Below are 15,000 nucleotides of genomic sequence, written 5' to 3' on the forward strand. Positions count from 1 at the left end.
ACACACACACAACGAAGTCAACACACACACACACACACGCACACACACACACACACACACACACACACACACACACACAACGCAGTCAACAAACACACACACGCACGCACACACACACACACACACACACACACACACACACACACACATATATATATATATATATATACATGCATAATAAATGAATTATATACATACACACAACAGACACGCGCACGCACACACACACACACACACACACACACACACACACACACACACACACACACACACACACAGCACGGTACCAGCAAGGCACAAAGTCCAGGCTGGCTGATGAAGAGGACGACCAGAACCAGCAGTGCCACACAAGGAGGTGAGGCGAAGTGACGGTCCAGTGGTTTGTTGCAGCCACGTGTGACTACGGCCCGCTGATATCAGGCCAGTACAGCGTGCAGTCAGAGTTCGCCTTCACCTCCTCCTCAGACCTGGACTCCAACCACACCGCCTCCAACATCCGTCTGCTGCCCGACAACCCCCGTGAGTATCGGGCCGGGGGCGTGAGGGCGGTCACAGGGAAGGGACATAGCCACAACATCATCATCATCATCGTCAATATTAAAAATGCAATAACGATTATATGTGGAGTCATTCGGATGAGACGATAAACCGAGGTCCCGTGTGCAGCAAGCATTTAGCGCACGTAAAAGAACCCACGGCAACAAAAGGATTGTCCCATGCACAGTTCTGTAGAAAAATCTACTTGAATAGGAAAACAAATAAAATTGCAGACAGAAAAAAATACAAAAAAAATGGGTGGCGCTGTCAATGTAGCGACGCGCTCTCCTTGGGGAGAGCAGCCCGATTTTCACACAGAGAAATTTGTTGTGACAAAAAGAGTGATACAAATACAAATTATCATGACGACGACGATAATGATAATAATTAGTATAATTATAATAATCATTGTTGTCGTCGTTGTTATTGTTGTTACTATTATTTTCAGATTGTTGAGGTTCATATTGAAACATATCTATGAAAACGAACTGACGCATTTCTTTAAGTCTGATTATTTGGTGTGCTTTTTATGTTTTCATTATCATCGTCATCAAGAGAGAGAGAACAATAAGAAGGGTAGAGTAGCCAGAATTCCATGCGGAGAAACAATGGGAAGCCATTTACAGCTTAATCTTTTGTGAAGGACTGTGACTCTCAAACTAGGAGGCAAAATTGCACTGGCTCTTAGTGCAAACATGACGTCACCAGCAGTACGTGCGACGGGACACTGACAAACATGACGTCATCAGCAGTACGTGTGACGGGACACTAACAAACATGACGTCATCAGCAGTACGTGTGACGGGACACTAACAAACATGACGTCTTCAGCAGTACGTGTGACGGGACATTGAAAACATGACGTCATCAGCAGTACATGTGACGGGACATTGACAAACATGACGTCATCAGCACTACGTGTAACGAGACATTGACAAACATTACGTCATCAGGAGTACGTGTGACGGGATACTGACAAACATGACGTCATCAGCGGTACGTGTGACGGGACACTAACATGACGTCATCAGCAGTACGTGTGACGGGACACTAACATGACGTCATCAGCAGTACGTGTAACGGGACACTAACATGACGTCATCAGCAGTACGTGTGACGGGACACGAACAAACACGACGTCATCAGCAGTACGTGTGACAGGACACTAACAAGACGTCATCAGCAGTACGTGTGACGACACACTAACAAACATAATGTCATCAGCAGTACGTGTGACGGGATACTGACAAACATGACGTCATCAGCGGTACGTGTGACGGGACACTAACACCGCCCCCCCTCCCCGCCCCCCTCTCACCCGTCCCTCCTGGTTTTTGTCAGGGGCGTGGCGGCCCAGCCGTGACGCCGTCGGGGAGTGGGTGGGTGTGACGTTCTACCAGACGATGGCTGTGACCGGCCTCAGCCTGAAGGGGGAGCCCCTCAGCTTCAGTTTCGTGACCAGCTTCACCGTGCAGTACCAGTACACCGCCCACTCCCCGTGGTACTGGGTCACCTCCTCCCTCTCCACCGATGGACAGCCGCAGGTGGGGACAGGCCTGTCATGCTGCTTTGTGGCTGGACTTGTGGGGGTGTGGGTGTGGGGGGGGGGGCGTTTTCTGCTGTTGTTGTTGTTGACAATTTCTGTTTGTGTGTGTGTGTGTATGTGTGTGTGTGGAGATGGGGGTTTGCAGGTAGGTGTGTGGGTGTGTTTGTATGTGTGGGTGTGTGTATGTGTTTGTGGGTGTGTATGTGTTGTGTGTGTGTGTGTGTGTGTTGTGTGTGTGTATGTGGCGTGGGTGTGTGGTGTGTGTGTGTGTGTGCGTGCGTGTGTGTGTGTGGTGTGTGTGTGTGCGTGTGTGTTGTGTGTGTGTGTATGTGGCGTGTGTGTGGTGTGTGTGTGTGTGTGTGTGTGTGTGCGTGCGTGCGTGCGTGTGTGTGTGCGTGCGTGTGTGTGTGTGTGTGCGTGCGTGCGTGTGTGTGTGTTTGTGTGAAGGGTAATATATATGCACGCATTTGCGCGCAAATGTGTACAGGTGCATGCGCGCGTGTTGTTTCGTTTTAAAGATTTTTTTTTTTTAATCTATTTACATTTCGTTATTTCTCTGTTTAGTTTTCATTTGCAACCAACAACCATCTACCTGAAGATCTAGTCATCAGCCCCATCCACATGTAATAAGCAGCTTCTGTTCAAACGTGTGCGTGTGCGTGTGAGAGAGAGAGAGAGAGAGAGAGAGAGAGAGTTTGTGTGTGTTTGTGCGTGCGTGTGTGTGTGTGTGTGTGTGTGTGTGTGTGTGTGTGTGTGCGTGTGCGTGCGTGTGTACAGTCCGTGCATGTGTGAGTATGCACAAGTTTTTATATTGATATCCACGAGTATGTATCCTAATTTCTACTGTATCCGTGTTTGTGTATGATTTTCGAAACATGTTCGTATCTTGTTATGTACTATCCTCCCCCCCAGTATTCCTTGTGACCCCGGTACACTTGGTAATAAAGACATATTCTATTCTATTCTATTCTATTCTATTCTGTACTATTTCTCTGTTTCATTCACCCACCGTTTCAGCCTGCAGTGTACGTTGCACGTGTGCAGATGTTTGACGGGCCCACCACTGACGACACGTCCAACACGGTGCTGTTTGACGTCGTCATCTACGCCCAGAGTGTCCGTGTGTTCCCTCAGAAGTGGGGGCAGCACATTGCTGTGCAGCTGGAGCTCACTGGATGTGTGGAAGGCATGTGGAATTGTAGTGCCTTGTTTTCCTACATGATAACTTTTGTGTGTGTGTGAGAGAGAGAGAGAGTGGGTGGGTGTGGGGTTGTGAGTGTGTGTGGTGTGCGTGTGTGTGTTGTGTGTGTGTGTGTATGGTCAGTGTGCGTGTGTGTGTGTTTGTGTGTGTGTGTGTGTGCGTGCGTGCGTGTGTGTGTATGTATGTGTTTGTGTACGTGTGCGCGTGCGTACGTGGGTGTGTGTGTGTGAGCGTGTGCGTGTGTGTGTGTTTTACGTGCGCGCGCGTGCGTGCGTACGTGTGTGTGTGTCTGTTCATTGTCTTTCTTTTGTTTATAATCTTGGGCCATCTTGGAATCAAATTTCAAACTGTGTCCTCTGCTTAGGTAAGCATCTTGAACTAATTATAGAACCAGGAACGTTAGACACACGCTCTATAAAGCTCCTTGAATAAAACGGTCATCATCATCATCATCATCTTCACCACCACCATCATCATGGTGATGATGATGATAACAATAACTACAGTCTCTTTGCACGTGGAAAAACAAAAACAAAGTATTTCTCTGTCCGAAGTTGCCAACTGCAAATAGTTTAGTTTCTTGTCATAATTCCCTGTGGTTATTTCAGTGTGAAATGAAATACTCGCTGATCAACAGAGAGAAAAAATCCAGAACACCTGCAGTGGGTTGCTAACGAACGTCATTTGTCTTTGTGTGTAAGATGTAAACGTCGATTATTTCCCCTCCTCTGCCTTCTTCATTGTGTTGTCACACCCCCACCCCCACCCCCCACCCCCGCCCCCTCCCACACACACACACCCTTCCCCTCCCAGAGTCCTGCTTCATCACTGGGCTGCTAACGAGCTCCTCACTTGACGTAAATAAAAGCCATTAGTCTTTTTGTGTGTGTAAAATGTAAACGTTGCATATTTCCCCTCCTCTGCCTCCCTCACTCTGCTGTCACCCCCCCCTCCCTTCCCTCCCAGAGTCAAGTCATTTGTGTGTGTGTGTGTGTGTGTGTTTTGTGCTTTTTTGTTGTTGTTGTTGTTGATGATGTTTTTTGTTTTGTTTTGGTTTGGTTTTTTGTGTGTGTTTCTTTTTATCACAACAGATTTCTTTGTATGAAATTCGGGCTGCTCTCCCCAGGGGGAGCGCGTCACTACACTACAGCACCACCCATTTTTTTGTATTTTTTCCTGCGTGGAGTTTTATTTGTTTTTCCTATCGAAGTGGAGTTTTTCTACAGAATTTTGCCAGGAACAACCCTTTTATTGCCGTGGGTTCTGTTACGTGCGCTAAGTGCATGCTAGCACACGGGACCTCGGTTTATCGTCTCATCCGAATGACTAGCGTCCAGACCACCACTCAAGGTCTAGTGGAGGGGGAGAAAATATCGGTGGCTGAGCCGTGACTGGAACCAGCGCGCTCAGATTCTCTCGCTTCCTAGGCGGAAGCGTTTTCTCTAGGCCACCACTCCATAAGATGTAAATGTCGCTCACATCCCCTCCTCTTCCTACTTCGCTGTGTGTTCACCCTGCCCCAGAGTCCTGCTCCATGGACTACGCCGTCAGTGGCCCCCTGGTGGTGATGGAGGGGGGGTTCCGGGCCTCCTCCATGTCGGACTTCCTGCACTCCCCGTCCTCCGCCCGCCTCAGACCCCTCTCCCAGAACACCGCCCCGTCCTGCTGGAGGGCCAAGGAGTCCTCCCTGGACCCTGCACACCCACCCTGGGTGGAGGTGGACCTGGGTGGTATCAAGGTGAGAGTGTGTGTGTGTGTGTGTGTGTGTGTGTGTGTGTGTGTGTGTGTGTGTGACCTGGGTGGTATCAAGGTTGAAATGCGAAGGACAACAATGGAGGCTAAACGCTGTGGGACAACGTCTTCACGACAATCACATTACCTGAACCACAGGAAAGATGTGTTGTCTCACTGACATCCAACGTGTTATAGAAAACTGAGATTTGTGGATCATCCATCAAATGACGTACAGCATGATACTGCTACATGAAGTGTGTTTGTGCTTTTTTCGTCAGTGCTGTTTTGTTTGCCCTTTTCCTTGTTGTTCTTTTCAGTGTTTAGGGGTCGTTGTGTTTTCCATGCTGCCTGCACCCCATCAGGCTTTTCTGGACTGAACATAAATCTTGAAAGATACCTTGACACCTTGCCTGTCGTGTGTTGTTTAACCTTTGGCGCACAGTGAGAACGATTCACGTGACATGGGAACCTCGCTTTGTCATGACCTGGGTCCTCGAAACACACAGGTACGGGACACCTGTGCTCGGTATGTATCACACTTCAGAGAATGGTCATTCAGTCGTGTAAGAGGAAAGATATAGAATGAAGATTACTACTGCTGCTGCTGCAAGCGCGTGTACACACACACACACACACACACACACACACACACACACACACACACACACACACACACACACACACACACACACACACACACACACACACGCCAACTGAATATCATTGCATACAGCAGCAGTTTCTGTGTGTTCCAGCTTTTGCGAGGTGTGACAGTGATGGGCAATCCCGATGCTGACGAATACGTGACGTCATTCCAACTGCAGTACCGGCTGAACGACGGTTCCAACAGCTATGTGGCCTACCAGGAGCCCTATGGGGTTCCTATGGTAAGTCCTGACCAACAGCTATGTGGCCTACCAGGAGCCCTATGGGGTTCCTATGGTAAGTCCTGACCAACAGCTATGTGGCCTACCAGGAGCCCTATGGGGTTCCTATGGTAAGTCCTGACCAACAGCTATGTGGCCTACCAGGAGCCCTATGGGGTTCCTATGGTAAGTCCTGACCAACAGCTATGTGGCCTACCAGGAGCCCTATGGGGTTCCTATGGTAAGTCCTGACCAACAGTTATGTGGCCTACCAGGAGCCCTATGGGGTTCCTATGGTAAGTCCTGACCAACAGTTATGTGGCCTACCAGGAGCCCTATGGGGTTCCTATGGTAAGTCCTGACCAACAGTTATGTGGCCTATCAAGGGTTCCTATGGTAAGACCTGACCAACAGTTATGTGGCCTATCAAGGGTTCCTATGGTAAGACCTGACCAACAGTTATGTGGCCTATCAAGGGTTCCTATGGTAAGACCTGACCAACAGTTATGTGGCCTATCAAGGGTTCCTATGGTAAGACCTGACCAACAGTTATGTGGCCTATCAAGGGTTCCTATGGTAAGACCTGACCAACAGTTATGTGGACTACCAGGAGCCCTGTGGTCAGACCTGACCAACAGTTATGTGGCCTATCAAGGGTTCCTATGGTAAGACCTGACCAACAGTTATGTGGACTACCAGGAGCCCTGTGGTCAGACCTGACCAACAGTTAAGTGGACTACCAGGAGCCCTGTGGTCAGACCTGACCAACAGTTATGTGGACTACCAGGAGCCCTGTGGTCAGACCTGACCAACAGTTAAGTGGACTACCAGGAGCCCTGTGGGGTTCCTATGGTAAGTCCTGACTGCGTTGGTCAATTACCGTGTTTAATGGACAAGAGAACACACAGAGACACGCGCACACACACACAGAGACTCACACACACACACACACACACACACACACACACACATTGAACTAAGATATATATATATATATATGGACTACTATTGATATTAGGAGTTGCTCGCAGGTGACTGAGCGACAGTCCAGTACCCCTGTGTGTGTGTGTCTGTGTGTGTGTGTGTCTGTGTGTGTGTGTGTTTGTGTGTGTATGTGTGTGTGTTTGTGTCTCTGTGTGTCTGTGTGTGTGTGTGTGTGTGTGACTCTGTGTGTGTGTGTGTGTTTATGTGTGTGTGTTTGTGTGTGTGTGTTTGTGTGTGTGTGTGTCTGTGTCTGTGTCTGTTTCTGTGTGTGTGTCCTTTTGTGTGTGTGTGTGTGTGTGTGTCTGTGTGTCTGTGTGTGTCTGTGTGTGTGTGTGTGTGTGTCTGCTTGTGTGTGTGTGTGTGTGTGTGTGTGTGTGTGTGTGTGTGTGTGTGTGTGTGTGTCCCTGTGCTGTTTCCCCCCAGTAGAACTTCACGGGCAACGCGGACCACAACGGGACAGTCACCGCCTTGCTGCAGAGTGTCATCTCCGCACAGCACGTGCGACTGGTGGCCCTCGCCTTCCATGGACACGTGGCTCTGCGCTTTGACCTGCTGGTCTGCAGTCAGGGTGAGGGGGATGCCAGGGTGGGGGAGGGGGGTAGAGTGCTGGGAGCCAGTTGCATTGCTCGGACGGAAGAGCCTAGTATGGTCGTAACCCGCAACTAACTGTGTGTAGTATGGAACTGACCAATGGCGTAGTTCGGTCAACGTGGGCATTTAGTCACGTGTAACTCTCAAAAAGTTAGAACCAAGCAATGCAACTGGCACGGAGGAGGGGGAGGGGTGTAGGAAAGGAGGGACGTGTCGAGGAGCTCTGTGTGTTCGTGTTTGTAAAACAGCCACACCCAGATGATTTGATCGCAAAGGCCTTGGAACCAAACCAGTAGAGTGAACTTCCCTTGGATTTGTGTACATGTTTGCAACATCGTTGATGCGAAATATGAAAGAGAGAGGGAGAGGGTAGGGGGTGGGGGGTGGCACTGGTGTGCGTTTGAATTTGACATGCGTTTGATATGTCAAGTACTTTCTTAACAAATGTGTAAAATTATACCGTTTTGTGTTCAGGTTCAGTAACAAAACATGGAAAGCAATTTAGTTTAGCTGTTGTTTTTGTTTTGGGGTTTGTTTGTTTGGGTTTTGTCTCGTTTTGTTTTGTTTTTTTGCTTTTTTCTTTGGTTATTTCTTAATCAATCCGAATGAAATAACGTATCCTGATCCTTTTACACAGTCCCGCATGATGTACAAATGAGTGTGCTGTTTATCAACTAGCACCCTGTTATTTTGGCTGTTGATCACTTGTCTACCTATCAACGTTCCCACCAACCTTTGTCACAGCCACGTGTAAAGACATCGCTTTGTTGAGCGGTCAGCACAACGTGTCCAACTCGGCCTTCAGCGCGTCATCGTCACGTGACCCCCAGCACGGCCCCTTTCATGCCCGACTGGGGGCACGTGCGTTCGGGGACATCGGGGGGGCGTGGGTGGCCAAGTTCAACGACGATCATCAGTATATTCAGGTGAGTTTTTGGTTTTTTTCCAAACATTTTGAGGTCTTGCATTCTGGCATAATCTATTTTATCAGCTTGACCTTGACCTACGCCGAATGCACAGGTAATATCAGGGTTGAAAATATGTCACAAAGCATACCACCAAAATACGCCACAAACCAAACCACCAACTACATCTCAAAGCACGTCACATGACCAAAATACTTGACAAAATATCCAGAACACGTCACAAAACACACCACCAAAATACGTCACAAAGCACACTACCAAAATACGTCACAAAGAACACCACCAAAATACGTCACAAAGCACACTACCAAAACACGTCACAAAGAACACCACCAAAACACGTCACAAAGCACACCACCAAAATACGTCACAAAGCACACTACCAAAACACGTCACAAAGAACACCACCAAAACACGTCACAAAGCACACTACCAAAACACGTCACAAAGAACACCACCAAAACACGTCACAAAGCACACCACCAAAACACGTCACAAAGCACACCACCAAAAACACGTCACAAAGCACACTACCAAAATAATCACAAAGAGCACCACCAAAAACACGTCACAGAAGACACCACCAAAATACGTCTGAAACATGCCAAAAGAAAGTCACGTCAGACATCTCTCGGTTGAACCAAAGAACAAAAACTGGTGTTCATTCTTCTGTACTTCTCAACAAAAGATTCCAGGGGAACAACGCACCAGAAAAGAATCATAACAACACACGGTATTCCAAACACACATAAGTATGCATATATACCAGTCAGAATCGCCGATATGCTGCTTACATGTTATGGGCACAACGAAAAGACGTTATTAGTGATACAAAAGCAAGAAAAAAGCTCAGTAAAAACACAGTGGAATCATATCAAGCCCTTTCCTGTATCTTATAAATCCGCGACCCAGACTGATTTATATCAGCGACTGACTTAGTTACTACTACCTCAATAGAATTTCACAGATTAAAAAATAAAAATAAAAAAGAACAACGTGTTTTATATGGTGAAATACGATATTTACAACATAAGGGAAAAAGATAGAAGAAGAAGAATCGAAAAGAAAGGTTGTGCCTGTATACCTATGTGCACATATTTGTCTTCCCCTGTCATTCTCTCTTCTTCTTGGAGACCGGGAGTTGAATTCCCCGCCGGGTAGGGTTTTTTGTTTATATATATATATATATATATATATATATATATATATATATATATATATATATAGGTGGCAGAATGGTTAAGACGCACAACTGCCAAAACAGTGCCCGTGAGGGTGTCGGTTCGAATCCACGTCAAGCCCTTTCTCGCGTTTGACGAAAATCAAACTGAGCGTCTAGTCTTTCAGATGAGACGGTAAGTCGAGGTCCCTTGTGCCGCATGCACTAAGTGCACTCAAAAACAACCCCGGCAACATAAGTGTTATCTTATAGCAAAATTGTATAGACGAAATCCACTTTGATAGGTACACAGATGTATATAGGTATATGTGTCTGCACTCATGGCCCGATGAAGCGTGTGGGGTTATGCTGCTGGTCAAGCATTGCCTAATTGATGTTGTGTAGCGTGTATCAAGACTCCCCGACCACCCCCCCCCCCATTCCCCCCCTACCCCCACACACACCCCAAACCTCCAGTCCCTCACAAAGCTGTCACTGTGGGTGTCGGCTTCAGGTGGACCTGGGCGTCAAGATCCAGGTGTGGGCAGTGTCCACCCAGGGCAGCGAGGAGCTGCAGCAGTGGGTCAGGGCCTACACCCTGGCCTTCTCTCGGGACGGTCACGTCTTCAGCTCCTACTCCGCGGATGGCAGCAACCCCAAGGTAGAGCTGTGTGACTGGTGACTGGTGAGTCCCTCTGGGGACCAGCAACCCCAAGGTAGGGCTGTGTGACTGGTGAGTCCCTCTGGGGGCCAGCAACCCCAAGGTAGGGCTGTGTGACTGGTGACTGGTGAGTCCCTCTGGGGACCAGCAACCCCAAGGTAGAGCTGTGTGACTGGTGACTGGTGAGTCTCTCTGGGGACCAGCAACCCCAAGGTAGGGCTGTGTGACTGGTGAGTCCCTCTGGGGACCAGCAACCCCAAGGTAGGGCTGTGTGACTGGTGAGTCCCTCTGGGGACCAGCAACCCCAAGGTAGAGCTGTGTGACTGGTGACTGGTGAGTCTCTCTGGGGACCAGCAACCCCAAGGTAGGGCTGTGTGACTGGTGAGTCCCTCTAGGGGCCAGCAACCCCAAGGTAGAGCTGTGTGACTGGTGACTGGTGAGTCCCTCTGGGGACCAGCAACCCCAAGGTAGAGCTGTGTGACTGGTGACTGGTGAGTCCCTCTGGGGACCAGCAACCCCAAGGTAGGGCTGTGTGACTGGTGAGTCCCTCTGGGGACCAGCAACCCCAAGGTAGGGCTGTGTGACTGGTGAGTCCCTCTGGGGACCAGCAACCCCAAGGTAGGGCTGTGTGACTGGTGACTGGTGAGTCCCTCTGGGGGCCAGGCCCCTGAGCTGGCTTTCTGCCACGGGCCTCTCTGCAGGTCCCGTTCTGTGGGTGACAGAAATCCCGTGATGAGCCAGCTCACCTGTTTTGTTGAACGAACGTGGGAATAGTGGGAATAGTGTTGGGGTTGTGTGTGTCTGTGTCTGTGTCTGTGTCTGTGTGCATGTATGTGTATTCGTGTGTGCACGTATGTGTGTATGTGTTCGTACGTGTGTGTGTGCGTGCGTTCGCGTGTGCGAGCTTGTTCAGAACAGCGCAGTGAGCAGTCCCCATTGACTTGACACACGTACCTGTGAGCAGGTGTTTGACGGGAACTTTGACGCCAGCACGGTGAGGAAGCACTACTTGTCCAAGGCGACTGTGGCACGGTTCGTTCAGCTGTGGCCCTCGGACTTCAACGATGGCATTGCCCTGCGATGGGAAGTCTACGGCTGTCCAGGTCTGACACTGTCTCTCTGTCTGTCTGTCTGTCTGTCTGTCTGTCTTTCCCCCCCCCCCCCACCCCTCTCTCTCTCTCTCTCTCTCTCTCTCTCTCTCCCAATCAATCAATCTATCTATCTATCTATCTCTGTACCCCGTGTCTGCCTCTGTCTTTCCTCTCTCGACGTCGCTTCGTTTTCGTTTATTCATTGATAGTCTGTTCATCCAAGATGATATTAGACTGAAAATAAATGATATTGCTATTAGTATTAGTATTAGTAGTTTTTCTGTTTGTTTTGTTTTTTTGTTTTGTTTTGTTTTGTTTTCTAGCGTAATGGTGATTATTATTATCATTAATTAGAAATCATCATTTGTGAAAATCAATGGCAGGGGAAGAAACATTCAGCTGAAAAGGGGGTGGTTGAGGTGGAAGGGGTGGGGGGGAGGTGATTGAGGAAGGAAAAGAGAGAGAACAAAATGTGAAATAGAGAGGGTGGGTGTCAGTGATTGGAGAAAGAAAAACATAATATTGGAAGAGTGTGTGTGAGAGGGGGATGTGGGAAGCGGGATTAGGACAGAAAATTAATCAATAATCAAATATTGTATGCACGATGTGGCTCTTTGCTTTTCTTTGTGTATGATTTGCCGTACATGTATGTTAGGAAAAATGGTTGTTGTGTTGTTTTTCTCTTTTTGTCACAAAAGATTTCTCTGTGTGAAATTCGGGCTGCTCTCCCCAGGGAGAGCGCGTCGCTACACTACAGCGCCACCCTTTTTTTGTATTTTTTCCTGCGTGCAGTTGTTGTTGTTTTTTGTTTTGTTTTTTTGTTGTTTTTTTTTCCTATCGAAATGGAATTTTCTACAGAATTTTGCCAGGAACAACCCTTTTGTTCCATTTGTTGCCGTGGGTTCTTTTACGTGCATGCTGCACACGAGACCTCGGTTTATCGTCTCATCCGAATGACTAGCGTCCAGACCACCACTCAAGGTCTAGTGGAGGGGGAGAAAATATCGGCGACTGAGCCGTGATTCGAACCAGCGCGTTCAGATTCTCTCGCTTCCTTGGCGGACGCGTTACCTCTAGGCCATCACTCCACTTGGTGAGGCAGTAAACGGGCTATCGCATGTTCTGAGGTCAGCAAAGTGTTACGTCTTTTCTTGGATGACTGTGGTAAGGAACATGGACTGTGCTGTGTCTTAGTTTGAACTGTATTTCTTTTTCCAGGTCTGGAGTCTGGCAGTTCATGCACTGTTTTCTGTCCTGTAGCGGTTCTACATGTCTTCTTTTCTATTGGACTAGAGTCCAGTTGTACTGTTCCGGATGATTTGCGCCCTGCATTATTCTAAACATTTTCGTTTTCAATTCCACGATACTGTGTGTGCTGCTGTTTTGTCAACTGGTGTTGTTAATGTCTTTTGTGTGTTTGGAGTCCAGGAAGAGAACGGCGGCCTTCTGTCCAGCAATGTCGTCACTTTCCTACAGAGTCTGGACTGTTTCCTTTTCCTGGCGTTCTGTGCGTTTGATTTTATGGAGCGTGAATCCATGCAGTTCAAGAGTTGTTTTTCTGTCCCTAAGTGTTGTAAACATTGTCCTTTCTTCAGGTGCTGGGTACTACTTGGACTGCTTTGTCCTGCAGTGTTCTAAACATTTTCTGTGATGAAGGACTGAAGTCTTGGGCTGTTTCCTCTCCTGGAGCCAGTTGCATTGCTCGGACGGAAGAGCCTAGTATGGTCGTAACCCGCTACTAACTGTGTAGTAGTATGGAACTGGCCAATGGCGTAGTTAGGTCAACGTAGGCATTTAGTCACGTGTAGCTGTCAAAAAGTTAGAACCAAGCAATGCAACTGGCACCTGCTGTTCTGAACTTTGTAGCTTTCTGTAGGCACGGGCACTGGTGGTACTTTAGAGTTGTTGTTCTCTCAAATGTAGTGTTTCAAACATTTTCTCTTTTGTACGACCAAGGTCTGGATGTTTACTGGGCTGTTTTCAGATCTGCTGTGTTCAAAACGTTCTGGTTTTTACAGGTCCGGATTCCAGTCATTCTCTCTTGCACCGTTCTGAACATTTTCCTTGAAGTTCAGAGTTTGATGTTTTCTGCCCTCCAGTGTTTTCAGCATTGTTCCCTGTGGGAACAGAGTAGGAAAGTAGTATCTGATGGTGTTGTCCACTGCTGTGGGTCAGGTGTTGTCCACTGCTGTGGGTCAGGTGTTGTCCACTGCTGTAGGTCAGGTGTTGTTCAGTGCTGTGGGTCAGGTGTTGTTCAGTGCTGTGGGTCAGGTGTTGTTCAGTGCTGTAGGTCAGGTGTTGTTCAGTGCTGTGGGTCAGGTGTTGTTCAGTGCTGCTGTAGGTCAGGTGTTGTCCACTGCTGTGGGTCAGGTGTTGTTCAGTGCTGTGGGTCAGGTGTTGTTCAGTGCTGTAGGTCAGGTGTTGTCCACTGCTGTGGGTCAGGTGTTGTTCAGTGCTGTGGGTCAGGTGTTGTTCAGTGCTGTGGGTCAGGTGTTGTTCAGTGCTGTGGGTCAGGTGTTGTTCAGTGCTGTGGGTCAGGTGTTGTTCAGTGTTGTGTCATGTCCACAGGTCCGGAGTCCGGGGACTATCTGGGCTGCTTTCTGGACGAGGAAGACCACCGGGACTTGCCCTTTGAACCCCTCATTGACGTCAACGCGCACGTGGGGCCTGTGTCCTGCCGCTATCACTGCTTTGACAAGGTGGGGTGTGGGGGGGTAGGTGAGGGGGGTATGTATGCTTGGGTGTATACACACACACACACACACACACACATATATATATATATATATATATATATATATATATATGTATGTATGTATGTCCCATATGAGGACTCACACCGACAGATAAGCCTGCCTGCCTACTCATCCGTCGGACCGACGGGAGACTCCATCACATTTAATTATTTTTTCTTTGTTTATTTTTAAAAGTATCAGTTGTGTTTACATCTGATTGTATGATATGTCTTGATGGCATTGCTGTTTTCCAGAGTGACGATTCCGTTCATTAACATTACCAGGTAGACCAAATCTTTCTTCCTTTCTTCACATCGTGGAATTTTCACAAATCCGTTTAAGCATGCAGTCCTAGAACTGAATTAACTGATTAACTAACTTATGAGTTGAAGTGAACATCACTGTATGAATGGAGCGGTTGGTTGATACATGGCACGATTGATTCTTGTGTGGGCTGCAAACCCCATGTTCAATCATAAATACGAGCGAAATTGTACATGCATGAAGGCAGCCATACTCCATTATCCTGGGCGTGCATGCATGGTACGTCTTCTTTCCATCACCCACTGAATGCTGATATGGAATTCTGGAACTACAACGTGCGCGTTTGATTTTCTGCAAGTGTGTACACACGAAGGGGGTAAATGCGCTAGCAGGTCTGTTGATTTCGGAGATTGGTAACATCTCCACCCTTTGACCGTGTCCGGGAATCGACCCCACGACCCACAGATTAAAGGTCCAACGCTTTAACCACTCGGACAGTGTGCCCATGGGTTGATTGACTGTCTGACTGGTGTGTTCCAGGGTTACGCCTTTGCAGGCCTGCAGAGGGGTATAGCGTGCTACTGCGGCAACTCGTACGGGAAATTCGGCAGCTCCATGAAGTCCTGCACCACGCAATGCTTACCTCCCTTCGAAATGGAAATTTGCGGGGGCCATTTGGCCAATTCGGTCTTCTCCACGGGGCTG

At 48.2% G+C, this 15,000-nt stretch overlaps 1 protein-coding gene across 1 annotated transcript in view; it reads left to right on the forward strand.

Annotated features, from left to right (window-relative positions):
• Positions 1-15,000, forward strand: part of LOC143298664 (uncharacterized) — a 103,458-nt gene that overhangs the window by 47,557 nt on the left and 40,901 nt on the right. Inside the window, exons 21-32 of the mRNA XM_076611547.1 lie at positions 391-519; positions 1,879-2,081; positions 3,101-3,269; positions 4,808-5,022; positions 5,774-5,905; positions 6,612-6,681; positions 7,329-7,436; positions 8,204-8,385; positions 10,059-10,205; positions 11,170-11,308; positions 13,865-13,995; positions 14,836-15,000. The exon at positions 14,836-15,000 is cut by the window's right edge and continues 1 nt beyond it. Of these exons, the coding sequence (XP_076467662.1) occupies positions 391-519; positions 1,879-2,081; positions 3,101-3,269; positions 4,808-5,022; positions 5,774-5,905; positions 6,612-6,681; positions 7,329-7,436; positions 8,204-8,385; positions 10,059-10,205; positions 11,170-11,308; positions 13,865-13,995; positions 14,836-15,000 (1,790 nt within the window). The remainder of the gene's footprint in view (positions 1-390; positions 520-1,878; positions 2,082-3,100; positions 3,270-4,807; positions 5,023-5,773; positions 5,906-6,611; positions 6,682-7,328; positions 7,437-8,203; positions 8,386-10,058; positions 10,206-11,169; positions 11,309-13,864; positions 13,996-14,835) is intronic.

This window comes from Babylonia areolata, chromosome 24, assembly GCF_041734735.1.
Source record: "Babylonia areolata isolate BAREFJ2019XMU chromosome 24, ASM4173473v1, whole genome shotgun sequence".
NCBI lineage: Eukaryota > Metazoa > Mollusca > Gastropoda > Neogastropoda > Buccinidae > Babylonia > Babylonia areolata.